The sequence below is a fragment of the Gymnoscopelus braueri genome (assembly GCF_963280865.1).
Source record: "Gymnoscopelus braueri genome assembly, chromosome: 9".
NCBI lineage: Eukaryota > Metazoa > Chordata > Actinopteri > Myctophiformes > Myctophidae > Gymnoscopelus > Gymnoscopelus braueri.
In genome coordinates this window covers 42,665,299-42,679,883 of record NC_137610.1, presented here as the reverse complement: position 1 = coordinate 42,679,883, position 14,585 = coordinate 42,665,299, and the positions used below count along the sequence as shown (strand labels likewise).

The 14,585-nt window shown below is 44.1% G+C and overlaps 1 protein-coding gene across 2 annotated transcripts in view; it reads right to left on the bottom strand.

Annotated features, from left to right (window-relative positions):
* The window catches only part of agbl1 (AGBL carboxypeptidase 1), a 216,249-nt gene that overhangs the window by 120,708 nt on the left and 80,956 nt on the right, over window positions 1-14,585 (bottom strand). For both annotated transcript variants that reach the window (XM_080436936.1, XM_080436937.1), the window contains exons 8-11: window positions 10,220-10,428; window positions 5,699-5,861; window positions 2,740-2,828; window positions 112-228 (exon numbers count right to left, since the gene is read on the bottom strand). In XM_080436936.1, the coding sequence (XP_080293062.1) occupies window positions 112-228; window positions 2,740-2,828; window positions 5,699-5,861; window positions 10,220-10,428 (578 nt within the window). The remainder of the gene's footprint in view (window positions 1-111; window positions 229-2,739; window positions 2,829-5,698; window positions 5,862-10,219; window positions 10,429-14,585) is intronic.

The window sequence follows — 14,585 nt, the reverse complement described above, 5'->3', positions numbered from 1 at the left end:
TCTGACGGATGTCTGACACCCACCCACACACACACAGAGGCATAGTCAAACATACACACACATAGTCACACACACACACACACACACACACACACACACACACACACACACCTGGAATTCATATGTGAGTTCTGGGCGCAGGCGGCTGTACTGTGCCAGCAGTTCTGGAGGTCTGTCTGGTTCAGGGCGAGTCCGAAGTTTGTTCACATCTGTCTCCAAGTCATCGTCCTGGAGATAGGGATGGGATATATATATATATATATATATATATATATATATATATATATATATATATATATATATATATATATATATATTAAGTAGGCATGGTATGCTGTAGAGCAGACAGCAACGTACAGTGTTGTGACCAGAGGCTAATGTCACACACCGTAACTATAATTGTAATAATATACAGTTTAGACGTTTTTACTGGTCTGTATCGTTTCTGAAGTTGAAGAATTTCACTCATCACGCATTCAGATAAGAAACGTTGCTGTTTCTACCAGATCACTCTCCTCTCCTCCTCTCCATATCATTACACTCTCCTCTCCTCTCCTCTCCTCTCCTCTCCTCTCCTCTCCTCTCCTCTCCTCTTCATATCATTACTCTCTGGTCTCCTTTCCTCCCACTGAGCCGTTACGTGTGTCATCCTCCCATCCTTCCTCCTCTCCTCCCTCTGCCTCTCTCTCGTTCACTCACTTTCTCAATCTTTCCCTCTAAAAGTAGCTGCATGCTGCCACTTGAGGTGATCACCCTTTCACCTTTTAGGTGAAGACGTCTTCACCTAAAAGGTGATTTTGATACTAGGTGCTCATAGTCGGGTGATGTCCGTTTGCTTCCTGCTGTGCTCTGTTCCGTGTCTCCCCTCTGTTTCACAACACTGTTCACAATGTGCCTGTGAAACCAAGTCAGGGACGCAGAGAGCATTAGGGAACCAAGGGGGACACGTGCACGCGCGTGCAGTTTATCCTAGTGCACAGGTTAAACCAAACCAAAAAGGGGTTATTTTTCCCTTTTACTTTGGGTTTTTCTTACTTTAATTCGGTTAATTCGGTACAAAAAAAGGAAACGTCTGTCATCGCGCACCTCTTCATTCAGAAATGGATAACAAGAACCGTCGTCCTAAAACACCCTCGCCCCGGGTCTAATCCGGCGGCCTTGGTCCGCGAAAAAATGGGGCAGTGTGTTTTAGGACGAGCTTTCCGTTTTCCAACCGTGAAAAACCTCCGGCTCGTCGGAAAAAAGCGTGGAAAAAAATGGCGCTTCACTGGCGCGTTTCACTGTTTTAGCGCTCCTTCAGCAGCCGCTGGTTCAAAATGTTGGCGCTTTTCGGCGATAGTTCTGTCTTCTTTCACTTTCTCCACGCTGTTTGGTGCCCCCCAAGCATAAACTGAGGGGGCAGAACTTGCAAGCCCTTGCAAGTGAGGGTGCCAGGCCCCCTCAGGCACCCCCGTGGCGCCGGGCCCGGATATGTGTAGTGGTGAGCGGTGAGTCGCTTATCACTTATCATCAGTGACGTCATGTTGTAGTTTTCAAACCACCGCGGTGAGAGGGTGATCACCGAAAATGGTAGCATGCTCCCCCCTTAACCCCTAACCCTTAAACTTCAACTCTATGTTTTCCTCCCAGGTTAGAAAACATCCAACTGAGCACTCAAGCACAGAAAGGACTAGAGTTCCTGCCCACCCACTGTGGAGACTAGAGCACAGGTTTTCAAAGTGGGGGCCAAACACAATTAGTCGTGTTTGCGGGTCAGTCAGGGTGGCGTATGGAGAGAAGAGGAATGGCATGGTTCCTCTGCATGTGTTACGTCCTCCCGGTCACGCTCCTCACTGTCAGTGTGGTTGTCTGTGCTCTCCCTACGACCAACTACAGCTGTGGTTCTCAACCTTTTCTGGATCAGGGCCCACTTGAACATCTCAAAAGTGTGATCTGTGTCATCTGTCCTCTGACCACTTAACACAGCAGTCAAAAGGCTGCATGCACTTTTTGCAGAGCGTGTTTATTTTAATTATCAATCAATTGTGTTACGGCTTGGATCAATGGAGCTAACTTAGTATACTTTAAGTTACTATTTATTGGTATCACAAATAAAAAAATGTTTTCCCCCAAGGTTTTAAAGAAAGAATTGTAAATACCATGCCATTTATTACATTTCTTTCAGACATATTATCATTACAATGTTTTAGTTTTTGCCAAGTATTTGGGGTCCCACTTGCAGTATCCTCACGGCCCACCAGTGGGCCCCGGCTCAAAGGTTGAGAACCACTGAACTATAGGACTTAGCAGTGACAAGGGGCTAGAATACACAGGGAATCAGGACGCTAAACACTACTTTGGGAGAAAAATTAAAAAGTCTAACAGCACTGGCAGACATTTTGTTTTCTGATTCACAACAAGTCAAATCCGGGAAGCAAGTAAATTGTTAAACGTGTTCATCTTTTATTGTCACTTTTCTGTCCTCTCCGCTTTGTAAAGTCGTCTTTTCATCTTTGTTTTCTTTCATCTTCTACTCAGCTGTCTCTATCCATCATCGAGAATACTTCAGTCCACTTTCCGGTCGCTTCTCTCTACATCTCCTCACTGCAGCTTTCACTTCTTCCTGACATCAATCTCCCACCAATCGTCCGTCTGTCCATCCATCCATCTCTCCTCTCAATGCACGTAGATGCATGCACACGCACACACACACACACACACACACACACACACACACACACACACACACACAATACTCACATAGTCTTTACTGTCTGCCTCTTCACTCTCACCGTCGTCGTCGTCTTCTTCATCCTCCTCCTCCTCACTGTCTTCCTCACTGTTCAGCTCTAGAGAAGCAGACAACACAGGTGCAAACCATCAAGACATTACCTGCTACCCTGTCTCTCTATGCCAGTGGTTCTCTGAATTTGTTGTGAGCTTGCAGATTGGCCATCTTCAAATAGCCAATATATATAGGGGTTAAAGCAGTGGTTCTCAAGTTTCCATGTCCTTAGGGGTGGTTCCAGGGGATCCCCAGCAAAATTTGCAAATACAGCACTGGGTTAAAGAAGCTAAACGTGATTTTGATGCTATATTAACTAACTGGAAGTGGAACCCCCTCAAGGACCCCTGGGGGTCCCCGGACCCCACACTGAGAACCACACGCATTCCCATACTATAATTCTCCAACTATAAACAATTCCATTTCCTGTGTGCCAAGGGTGCATCCTGGGAAATATGCAAATGTTGCAAGCCTCAGCGGACACGCCCCCAGGGTCCAAGGCAGAGAGAACAGAGAGAAACCAGATTTTATAAACTTGACTATTTTTTTTATATCATTCAAATGTGTCTGGTTGGTTAATAAGTCATTATTCTGTGGTTGTTGTGACAAACTGAGAACATAATTATTACATCATATTACTGCTTTACAACAGAGCAGCAGGGAAATAAAGATGAGTAGTACGGTACGGTTATTTAAAGCTTCATTCAATTATGCTGAATCAACATGTGTAACCTCATTTAGTAGGCTAAATGTTAATCACATTGATCAAATGATAATCATACTAACTCTCGCTGATATTTATTGTCAACATTTCCCATTCACTGCTTTTGATGTCTGTTTTCTTTCATCTCTCTGTCTGTGAATCACTTCATTCTCGACCCCAAGTCGATTCCCTATTCAACATGTTTTTTTGTCTATCACTCTATCCCCTTTTCACCTCTCTCCCTCTCCCTCTCTCTCTCTCTCTCTCTCTTCCCCCCCCGCCCCCCTCCTTTTAGCCAGCTAGGAAATTGTTGCCAAGGTAATCATAGATAAGCCCTGTGAGTGGCTGGGAGTCAGGAAGTGAAGGTCATGATGGAGCCTCCAGTATTTAATGTCTACTCTCTCTCTCTCTCTCTCTCTCGCTACTATAGGTGCACGTCTTCTATGAGAGAGAAGAGCGTGTTGAAATTATATAACCCAACACACACGCGCGCTCACGCGTGCACACACGCGCACGCACACACACACACACACACACACACACACACACACACACACACACACACACACACACACACACACACACACACACACACACACACACACACACACACACACACACACACACACACACACACACACACACACACACACACACACACACAGGGTTGAACTACAGCCCATAGTGTGTTTCATCACACAGACCTGCAGTGTTTCTGAGAAGAGTTTCACACCTACAGTAGTAGGCTACGCTGTGTGATGAAACATGAATGAGCTGGAAAGACCTGAGGAAGATTACATCGACCAAAAGATGAAGGTATAGGATGAAAAGGAGGAAGGACAAAAAGGTGAAAGAGAGGAAGGGCTGAAGAAAAAAAAGAAATAAAGTTGTTTAACCGTTAAGGTAATCATGAGATGATGATGGGATTCAACAAAATTCTGATATACTGTAGTTACCTCAGTTTTTTTCCTGTACTGAATCTCTTCCCTTTTCTCGAGATCAAGTTTTTTTTTTTTTTTTTTAATAGCACGAGATCCACACTGAATAATTGATTTTCCAGCTCCTGGACCCAGGCTCATTAGATGATAAACAACAAGTTTACTGGTCAACTGACACTCAACACCCCAGGCTCTCTCAACCTTCATCACTTTACGAAGTCGCGCATAATTGTGTGCCTCATGCTTCAGTGTGTGGGCGCGTGTGTTCGTGAATGTGTACGTGCGTGTGTAGGGCATCACTTTAATGCACCACAAAGTAATTTCCATGAGTACAAGTAACTTACTACAGCCCACTATTGATGTTAACATACTCTAATACTATACCTGCTTATCACCTCACTGACATGTAAGATTACTTTCTAAGACCATGCCTATCTTAACTCAATGTGGCATTTATAGACCGTGGACATACATTTTATTGGAGATGTTATGTTGTGTATTTTTTACGTTTTTTGTTGTTGTTTTCTTTGTGTGTGTGTTGTTTGTTTGTTTCAGTTTTTGCTGTTGTTTATACCTTATTCAATTTATCTTTTTTCTCACTCTTAACACATTAACTGCCAAGACCGTAGTCCTACGGGCCGTTAAATCCAACTGTTAAGCGCCGAGACCGTAGCCCTACGGGCTGCGGTCTTTTCGCGCATGCGCGGTCCGGGTGCACTTTCGGAATTTTTTTGATCCACTTCCGTTTCCGGTTTGATGACAGGAAATAGAATTATTTGGGATCCGGTTTTCACGATCACGCCCGCCCTCGTTCTACAGACGAAACTGAAACTCAATTCTCTTCCTGTAGTTTTTTCTCCTCGCATTTCACTGTTTAACGTAATCCGCTCTAACTCAAACATGGATGCCCCGTTTGACACGTGGTTTTCACTGGGAGATACAGGGAGATCGCGCGGATGTAAACAGACTGTGTAGCGCTCAATCTTAAGGATTTTAACAAGATCTATGGCGACATGAAAAAAACAAAAAAACAACAAAAACACCTTGGCACTGGTGAGTACATTATGAGATTAGCCCTTGGCAGTGGATGTGTTAATATTTGTCTATCCTGTTACCCATACCCTGTTACTCATTTTCTTGACTGTTTTGAGATACCTTGATTATTTGCTTCAGTACATGCCTATATGACCTGTGAGTATGTAAAAACAGATTCAATAAATAGAATGTAAAAAAAAAAAACTGTCTAATACTCTTGTCAACACCCTTTACTATACGCTAGTCATGGTGACTCACCTAGTTCCGGGACAATGGGGTTTGGTCCTGACTTCCGGGGCAGTTCGAAGCAGTAAACGGAGAGGTCAGACTTCAGTGGGAGAGCGGTTTTAGGATAGCACTTCCTCATTAGCTGGACAGAGGGGTCCACCAAAGACTCCAGGCCCTTAGTGAACAGACAGGTCTGCAAACAAACAAGTGAATGCAACTGTAAAACATGTAAACGGCATCAGAAACGTCAACAAGACAGAAGTAACTCGCTGCAGTTCTCCAGTGGCTGACTGTCCTTTAGGAAGGCTAGCAGCCACATTGACAAGCTACAATGGCTGCTGTTACATGGACATCATGTATTCATTCCGAATGAACTCATTCGGAATAGAGGAATCTGTTCCACTCACCTGTATACATGGGACCTGAATACAAGTATTCCTCGTTTACATGACCCAAAGCATTCATTCGGAATATAACTTTTGACATGCGCAAAGTGGTGGGCATGGACCAGTCCAGGGGCCGCCCGGCTCCACTACCCGTGACGGAGCTTCCCCTGGTGGGCATGGGGCAATAGCCCCCTTGTGCCTCCACGGCGGTCGTAGGCAGGCCGGGAAGCAACGAACCGACTCCTGGCCAGGCAGCGTTGTAATGTGGTGCGCAAGCCTGCATTCCTTTGTTATCGCCATTTTAATGCGAAAGTAGCAGATCTACAAGTTCTTCAGACCAGTTTCTTTTTTGTATTGGTACCAGACACGGTATGTAGGTACGATGACGTCATCGCGCATTCGCACATGGTCATTATAATAATAAATAATAATACATAAACACCGGACTGCTCATGGTCATTATAATAATAAATGTAGAGAGAAAGAGAGAGCAACACTTACAGTCTATGAAACAAGGCATGCTCATTTATGGCAAAAGTACAAAAGTATTGGCATCAAAACACACTTAAAGTAGAAAGTATAGGCTAGTCATTATGCCGAATGTCACGTTTTTCTTGTATTATTATGACAAGGCTTTGAAACATGCTGTAACTCATTCACTGTGACGAAACCCCTCTTTCTGCGCCGAGTAGCGCACACGGGTTGAATGCGGGGTCTGTCGTCCTAAAACACAATCGCCCCGGGTCAAAATCCAGCGACCATGGAGCGGCCGCGGATGGCCCGCTCAAAAGGTGCGTGGGGCGGGGTGTTTTGGGACGACCGTTCCGGCTGCCCATGGAATGAATTGATGAAGTAAAACTCAGCTGTTTGCGCTGTAGCTGCGCCCCAATAATGTTGTTTTCGTTTATTTTTGTTCACATATGCTATTAAAATAATGCAGCTATTGCAGTATTGGGCCTTAATATGTGATTAAAAAGGTATATGTATTTGGCCCCTCATATATAAAATAAATGTAAAATCTGATTAAAAATTTAAACTTGCAGCTAGCTGATCAATGCGTTTCTGCGTTTACGTGTGGACAGGGATTTTTTTTTACCTTTGTCATGTGGCCAGGGAATCAGGGATTCTTTTTAAAAACGGAGGACTAAAATATCCGTTTAGAAAAAGATCCATATAAATGTAGCCTATAGGCCAGAAATCCTCGGAGCGTCCGTTCTCCTGGACATGGGCTTAACCATTGCAGGCTTATTAAATGACGCTATAGAATAGAATCATTCATTTTATCCCGCAGGAGCGAGCGCTTCTCAGCACCAGCCGTGGTCGAATTAGAGATTTGATAGGTCATTTTTGGACAATTCTGACAGCACTACTAAGCACGGACATGCGCAAAGGAATGCATGTATTCCAAACAGACAGGAGCGTTCAGAATAAAAGTGTTTATATGGTCAATTCCGATTGGTATATACCAATTCAAACGGTATATACCACCCCTCCTAACCCGAATGAAAATGCATTCGGGTCAGACTGGAATGGAATATTCTATTCCAATTGAGGTGTTTACATGAGCATTTCTATTCTGAATGAATTCATCCATTCATTCATTCCGAATGGAAGTGTATTCATTCCGAATAAAACTGTCCATGTAACCGCAGCCAGTGTGTCACTAGTATCAATACATTAGTATCAATACAGTGACACGCTGAGGAGGAATACATCAGGACGCTTCTACTGCTCACAAACATCTTAACTATTTCACTGCCTAGGACGACTTTTACGATTTTGAGACTGCCAAAGACGATTTTTATGACTTTTTCGTTGTCAGTAGTTTTCCACCAGTTGGCGCTGTTCTCTAACACACGAGTGACCATTTTCTCTGTGACTAGTTGAAAAGTTAAGGAAAACCAAAAATCACTGGCAGTGGGCGATTCATTTATGCATTTAATCTGGCAGTGAAAGAGTTCATTTCAAGGACCCCCATAACTCTGAGAGTGTACTAATGGAACCAAATGGATCCATCAAGGGTCCGTTCTGTTCCATTTGTACACTCTCCGAGTTACAGACTTGTAAGAGTCCATAGGAGGGTCTGGACCACACTTTTCTTTGCAGATAGCTCAAGAGTATAAACATGCCAACCAGGTCTACAGACACAAGAGAAATTAACTTGAAGTTAAAATAATTATTTAGACCCCTCCATTTTAGTAAATTGAGAGCAGGGGCCCGGGAAAACAGGGAAACACCTGGAGGGGTCAGTTCTAAAACGAAGTCCCATTAGATTTTGAGCAGAAATAACTGTGTCGCTTGTACAGTCCATGTCAGGCACTGTGTGTGACCTGGAGCTTAGATGTCAGAGTGCTGTAGTAAGCTTCTCTAGGCAGCGTTGAAAGGCTTTCCGCTCACCCGGGCCTTGCTGAGACAGCCTCCCCCCTGTTACTGCAGAACACACGCTGCAGTAATGCAGATAGGGTGCCACCATCTTTTTTGGGGGGCGACAGCAGCATCATGGTTTCACGTTTGTTGTTGTTACATCACCTCAAGGAGCACAGGAGCTGACTGCCGGCTCCTTGGTTATATGCGCTCACGTACCCACATATTATTATTCACTGGCACAGAGAGCGCTGATGAAAGTAGAGCTGGATATTGGAGTCAGGCTGCCTGGAGTCGTAGAGGCAAAAAGGCTACGTGTTGCTTTTTTTTGCCAGCGCTTCAGAGGTATATGCAGCTCTCAAAGTTTAAAAAGAGCAAAAGTGCTTACTGTATCTGCACCCCCCAGAGCAGTAAACACCCCTCTGATCCTGTTCATTAACCACTTAAATCCTATATAATTACTTTGTCGACCGGGGTCCCCCAGGGATCCATTTTTGGCCCCAATACACCAAATGTCCTCAGCAAAAATAGTCGAGGTACAAGCTCAGCATTGTGAGCTTGTAGATTGGATATATTTTCTTTTTTTTGCAGTTGGCCTATTTTCGCATTACATGCCCAGAATAGGGCTGCTGTGGTTCGTGTGGTTAACTGAGAAGTGTGCTGATGCTTAAAAACAGCATTCTACACCTCCATCCATTAGCTTCAAAGCTCGTTTTGTTTTCCATTGATCCCTAAAGCATTCAGACTTGTCCTGAAACTCTGTGTCCCAGTAGCTTAAATAGAAACGTGGTTGTTTTCTCGCTTCATTTTGTCATTTCTTTGTGCCTGCAGGCATAGAAATCGGGGTAGCTCATACATATATCACGATCAGACAAGACATAATACAACACATTAATGTGCACCTGACACCCCATCCATGTAACCAGTGACTGGCCTTCAGTCAGTGCCAGTATGATTTTCTATCATTATTATGATATAATACAGAAGCAGATTAAAGCCACGGGGCAATCAGTACGACTTGACAGAATAGATGCAATGCTGGCTGATGCTGGCGGAATGAAAAAGAGCTCGGGTTGTAAAGTGCCTGCCCAGAGCCCACCACCGCAGAGGTTGTGGGTTCGAATTCACCGTGGTTTGTCAAGCGTCTGACTCTACACAAACACAATAGGCTCTATGCACAGCAGCCATATTGGAAAGAAATTGGGCCTCTTCTTACTTCCTTAACAGGTGTTACCAATAATACTAATTAAGGCTCTGTTCCATTCTGGTCAAACTCATGGTTCCTCGAGGGGGTTCCAAATGGCCCCTTACGGGTGTGTAACTCTGAGAGTGTACAAATGGAACCAAATGGACCCGTAAGGGTCCATTTGGTTCCATTTGTACACTCTCAGAGTTATGGGGGTCCTTGAAATTAAAAAGTTTGAGAACCACTATGCTACACTAAATGGAACAGCCTTCATTAGTATCATTGGTGACACCTGTGAAGGCCAATATGGCTGCTGTGCATATAGCCCATTGGCCCGTGGTCGGGGGAGCGAAGCTGGGCGGGAAGGGTGATAATTGTCACTGGCTGGGGGGCGGCACCTGTCAGCAGGGAGTGTTGGGGTGGGAGGAGTAGGGCGAAGGCTCTACGTCCTCCCGGTGGGGGCTCCTCACTGGCAGGTGAGTCAGTAGGACGCAACAGCAGTGACAACACAGACATGTGTGTGGGGAGGAATCAATCGGCACAATTGACTACATTGGGGGAAAAAAGGGGTAAAAAGCAAAAAGAGAGAGAGAATGAAAACGATGATAACTGTACCTGTGTAACTTCATACAGGAGGCCTATCCCTCCATGGGACACCAGAGCATGTCTGCCTGCAGTGCTGTTGGTCAGCCCGTGGAGGCAGCGCAGCAACGCACTGCGGATCGCTATGGCGATGTGCTCAGTGTCCTTACTGCTCCAGTCCTCATAGAGTCGCAACAAACCAGAGACGTAGCCTTTAGCTACTGCTGAACGGACATTCACCTCTGTGGAAAGAGAGAGACAGAGAGACAGATGTTAGCGTGTGCCAATCTTCATACAATCTGGAGACCCCCCCCCACCTGTCCCTCACGCCGTCTTCCTACCTTCGTCTATTTTGTTCTCTGTTGGGGAGGAGGGGAGAGGGAGAGAAAAAGGGGAAAGGAGCATTCTTAGGTTATGTTCCTTTTTTTTCTTTTTTTTTTTTTTTCCTCTAGAACTTGTTGTGGACTTTGCTGATTTTTTTTTCTTTCTTTTTTCCACGTGGTGAAATGAACGGTGACTAAAGACCCATGAGGGAGGGAGGGAGGGTATGGGGGAAATTGAATGTTGTGTCGAACTGAACCAGCCTTGTACTCTGAACCAGCTGAGTGTTAAACGTTAATTGTATTGTATTGTCCTGTACGTAAGAAAAAAAAAGAAAAAGGCATGAGTCTTATTGTACCTGTAACTACACTTACTACATCCTGATACTAATGCTGAATAAAAATCATAAACAACAATCTTCATACAGTCTGAAACTCACTTCAGAGAGCAACAATGTGAGACATTGAGCCGAATAGAGAGAGAGAGAGAGAGAGAGAGAGAGAGAGAGAGAGAGAGAGAGAGAGAGAGAGAGAGAGAGAGATGTGGTGACATTTTCAAAGCAGGCTCATCTTGTCACCTTGAAAAGACGTATTGTGAAATATTCATCCCTTAAGGGCCGTTTCACACTCGAGTCCCGGGTGCGCACTCCAGACCGCTTGGCTAGTGTGAATGTTGCGAATCGTCCCCCGAAACGGGTAACCGTTCCGTTCCCGAAACCACCTCCGGAGGCAGTTTCGGATCCGGATCATGCGTTTTCGGGTACGGTACGCTGCAATGTGAAAGCAAGCGTACCATTAGACGGAAGTGGCCCGCTATTTGGAATAGGTGACGGTATATAAACTCGACAAAAACAGCCAACAAAAACACGTCGCAGATCAATCCACAGGGGTTCAACCATGGCCGTAACATATCCACACCAAGCAGTAGCACAGCAGAGCAGTGCTCTCTGTAGGCTGGAATCCAACCGTTGCGGCATCCAACCGTTGGATGCCGCATGTGTTGGACGCCTGTATGTTGGATGCCGTCTGTCAGCGCAGCACCGATTTGAAAAAAAGAAAAAAGACACACCGACATTCCATAGGCTAAATCAATGCATTTTGTGATCGCATCGCACAACTAATAGCCTACTAAAACTAACGGGGAATACCAGAAAATAATAATATTTTGACATACGGGAGAAACGGTTGGTGCGGATATTTAAATTGGATCTCTACTACATATCTTTGCTGTTAGGAAGAAACCCTGTATCCCATATTGCAACTTTTAATGCTTTTTCATCATAAATGAATGCCCTATTGTCATACAGTGTCACACAAAAGTAGCAAAAATAGCCAAGCTACAAGCTGAAAATGCGGTGCAATGCGACACATTGAGCTTGTTGATCCACTATTTTTGATATTACAATATAGAGCAGATAACCACACTGATCTTGCATTAAAAAATATAATTTTTATTTTAAATATGAACAAAGGCAGGAGATGCACGTCCCCACAGTTCTTTTTTACACACAGTGCTGGACCCACAAATCATAAATAAATAAAAATAAAAAGGTGAGTCTGCACACAAACTGCTCTAGTCTTTTTAAATTATAACCAAAGCTCTAAAGTTAACGTTTCTCCCATGTAGGGCAAATAAATTAATACATAAAATAAGGAGACTCTTTTTAAATAACCAAAAGTGAACTTTCTCTTATTATTATTATTACTTTGGAGACTATGGCAAGCGCGATCCTATCGCACACCTTCCTACATGACCAGCTATGGCTTTGCAGTCCAGAGGATGAGATTAAACAACAGACAGGCAGCGTTGCGGAATGCGTTTGTGTCAACTGTACTTGTACTTTTCTTCATAGAGAAAAAGAAGAGCACAGGGCGCATATATATATATATATATATATAGTAGTTGTGAAGGTTAGCAAACTGGACATTTAGACTGAATGTTTCCTGTATCCTCATCTTGCGCTAATGCACACAAGTGTTTCACCAGGTTTTATTTGTGTTGTTTCTCATAAGCGTACATCCGTTGTCCGTCAACAACACAGCAGTCTGTGCATTGACGCGCTGAGCGCTCAGTGCGTTGACTCACTCCCCAGCCGCAACCCTATATTTATGCGAGCCCAGCACAAACATTGTCGCATAGTTGATGACGTCTGTGTCCACAGAAGAAACACTATGTGCATGCCGCCACCTATAGGATCGGGGGTATATATGCAAGTGTTCTCTGGTGCGATTGGATCTTGGCCAGTGTGAATGCTGGCCAGCCAAGCGTACTCGGGACCGGTTTGATTCAAACGAACCCAGTCTGAAACTGCCCTTAAACCAAGGATAAATGTACTGTCCAAACTTCACTTGTAATAATGACAGGTTATGCTAGCACAAGGTTCAGGGTTCAAACCTCGGCACGGTCAACACTATGTGTAGCAAGGCTTGGTAAATCCACCTGGGACGTACAGTATACACCGACCAAGTTGTGAGGAAGGCACACCGATGCCTCTATTATCTCAGGCAACTGAAGAAGTTTGGCATGGGACCCCAAGGTCCTACAGGCCCTCTACAGAGGTACCACGAGAGCATCAAGGCTGGCTGCATCACTGCCTTTTATGGGAGCTGTACCGACCCTCGACTGCAAAGCAAAGTCGTGCGGACAGCCGAGCGCATCAGTGGGTGTGTGAGCTTCCCTCTATCCAGGACATATACGACGGCCATTGTGTCAGCAAAACTCGCAGGCATATCAAAGATCCTAGCGATCCCAAACACAGACTGTTTCAAATGCTACCAAGTCTTCGTAGCCACAGAATCAAGGCCAGTGAAAGTAACCAAGTACATTTACTCAAGTACTGAACTTAAATAAAAAAAATTGTTTACTGGAGTATTTCCAGTTTTCAGTACTTTTACTTCTACTCCACTAAATCTCAGCGGAAAATATTGTACTTTTACTCCACTACAATTATATAAAAACTTGAGTCACTAGTTACTTTGTAGATTTAGATTATTATTTTAAAAAATACATTACCCACTTCAGCCCTATAATTTCAGCCATTTGAAAATAGCCGATGTACAAGCTCACAACATTTCTCATTGTGAGCTTGTAGATCTGCTATTTTCAAAAGATTTGTATAAATGTTATACACTTGAAAACTTGTGAAATGGGACATTCTGCATAATGAGTAGCCTACTTTCTGCTTTTGGTACTTTAAGTACATTTTGATACCAATACTTTTGTACTTTTACTCAAGTACATGTTTTATTCCGGACTTTTACTTGTAACAGAGTATTTCTACATTGCAGTATTGATACTTTTTTTTAAAAGTACTTTTTCCACCACTGGTCAAGGGTGGACAGAGTGCTATGAATGAACAAGCCAGGAAAACATCAAATACATTTTAGAATTAATACCCACCACCTGCCCCCGACTGTCTGGGTTCAGAGGCAGTCTTTGTGCTAAACAATGCCAAGGACACTGTCTGGCACAGACAGATGTTTATAACTTAAGAGTAAGAACCTTGCACACAGCACCTTCAACCACCTAAAGCGCTAGGACCAACAGTCAAACTTTGTTTTAATATTGCTGCTATTCGTTAATTACTGCTTTTTAAAATTATTTCATTATTTCCGTCTAGTAGATGCTATTGCATAAAGCATGTCTTCAACAGGGGGTCTGGGACCCCTAGCGGGTCCTCAGAGTTAAGGGGTCCTTGACCTGAAAGATGTTTAAGACCCCGAGAATAAAGAACTATCTGGCAATTCACCATGAGTATTACACAGCAAGTTTTAATTAAGCCCTTGTGTGGCCAATGCTTCAACAGCAAATCATGAACACACATACAGTACGCACGCACGCACGCACGCACGCACGCACGCACGCACGCACGCACGCACACACACACACACACACACACACACACACACACACACACACACACACACACACACACACACACACACACACACACACACACACACACACACACACACACACACACACACACAAATCATCTGTGTATACAGTGTGCCCTGCAGTGTGAAATGGATTAATACAGTATTAAGAAACCCATTGCCCCCTCTCTACTAATCACATA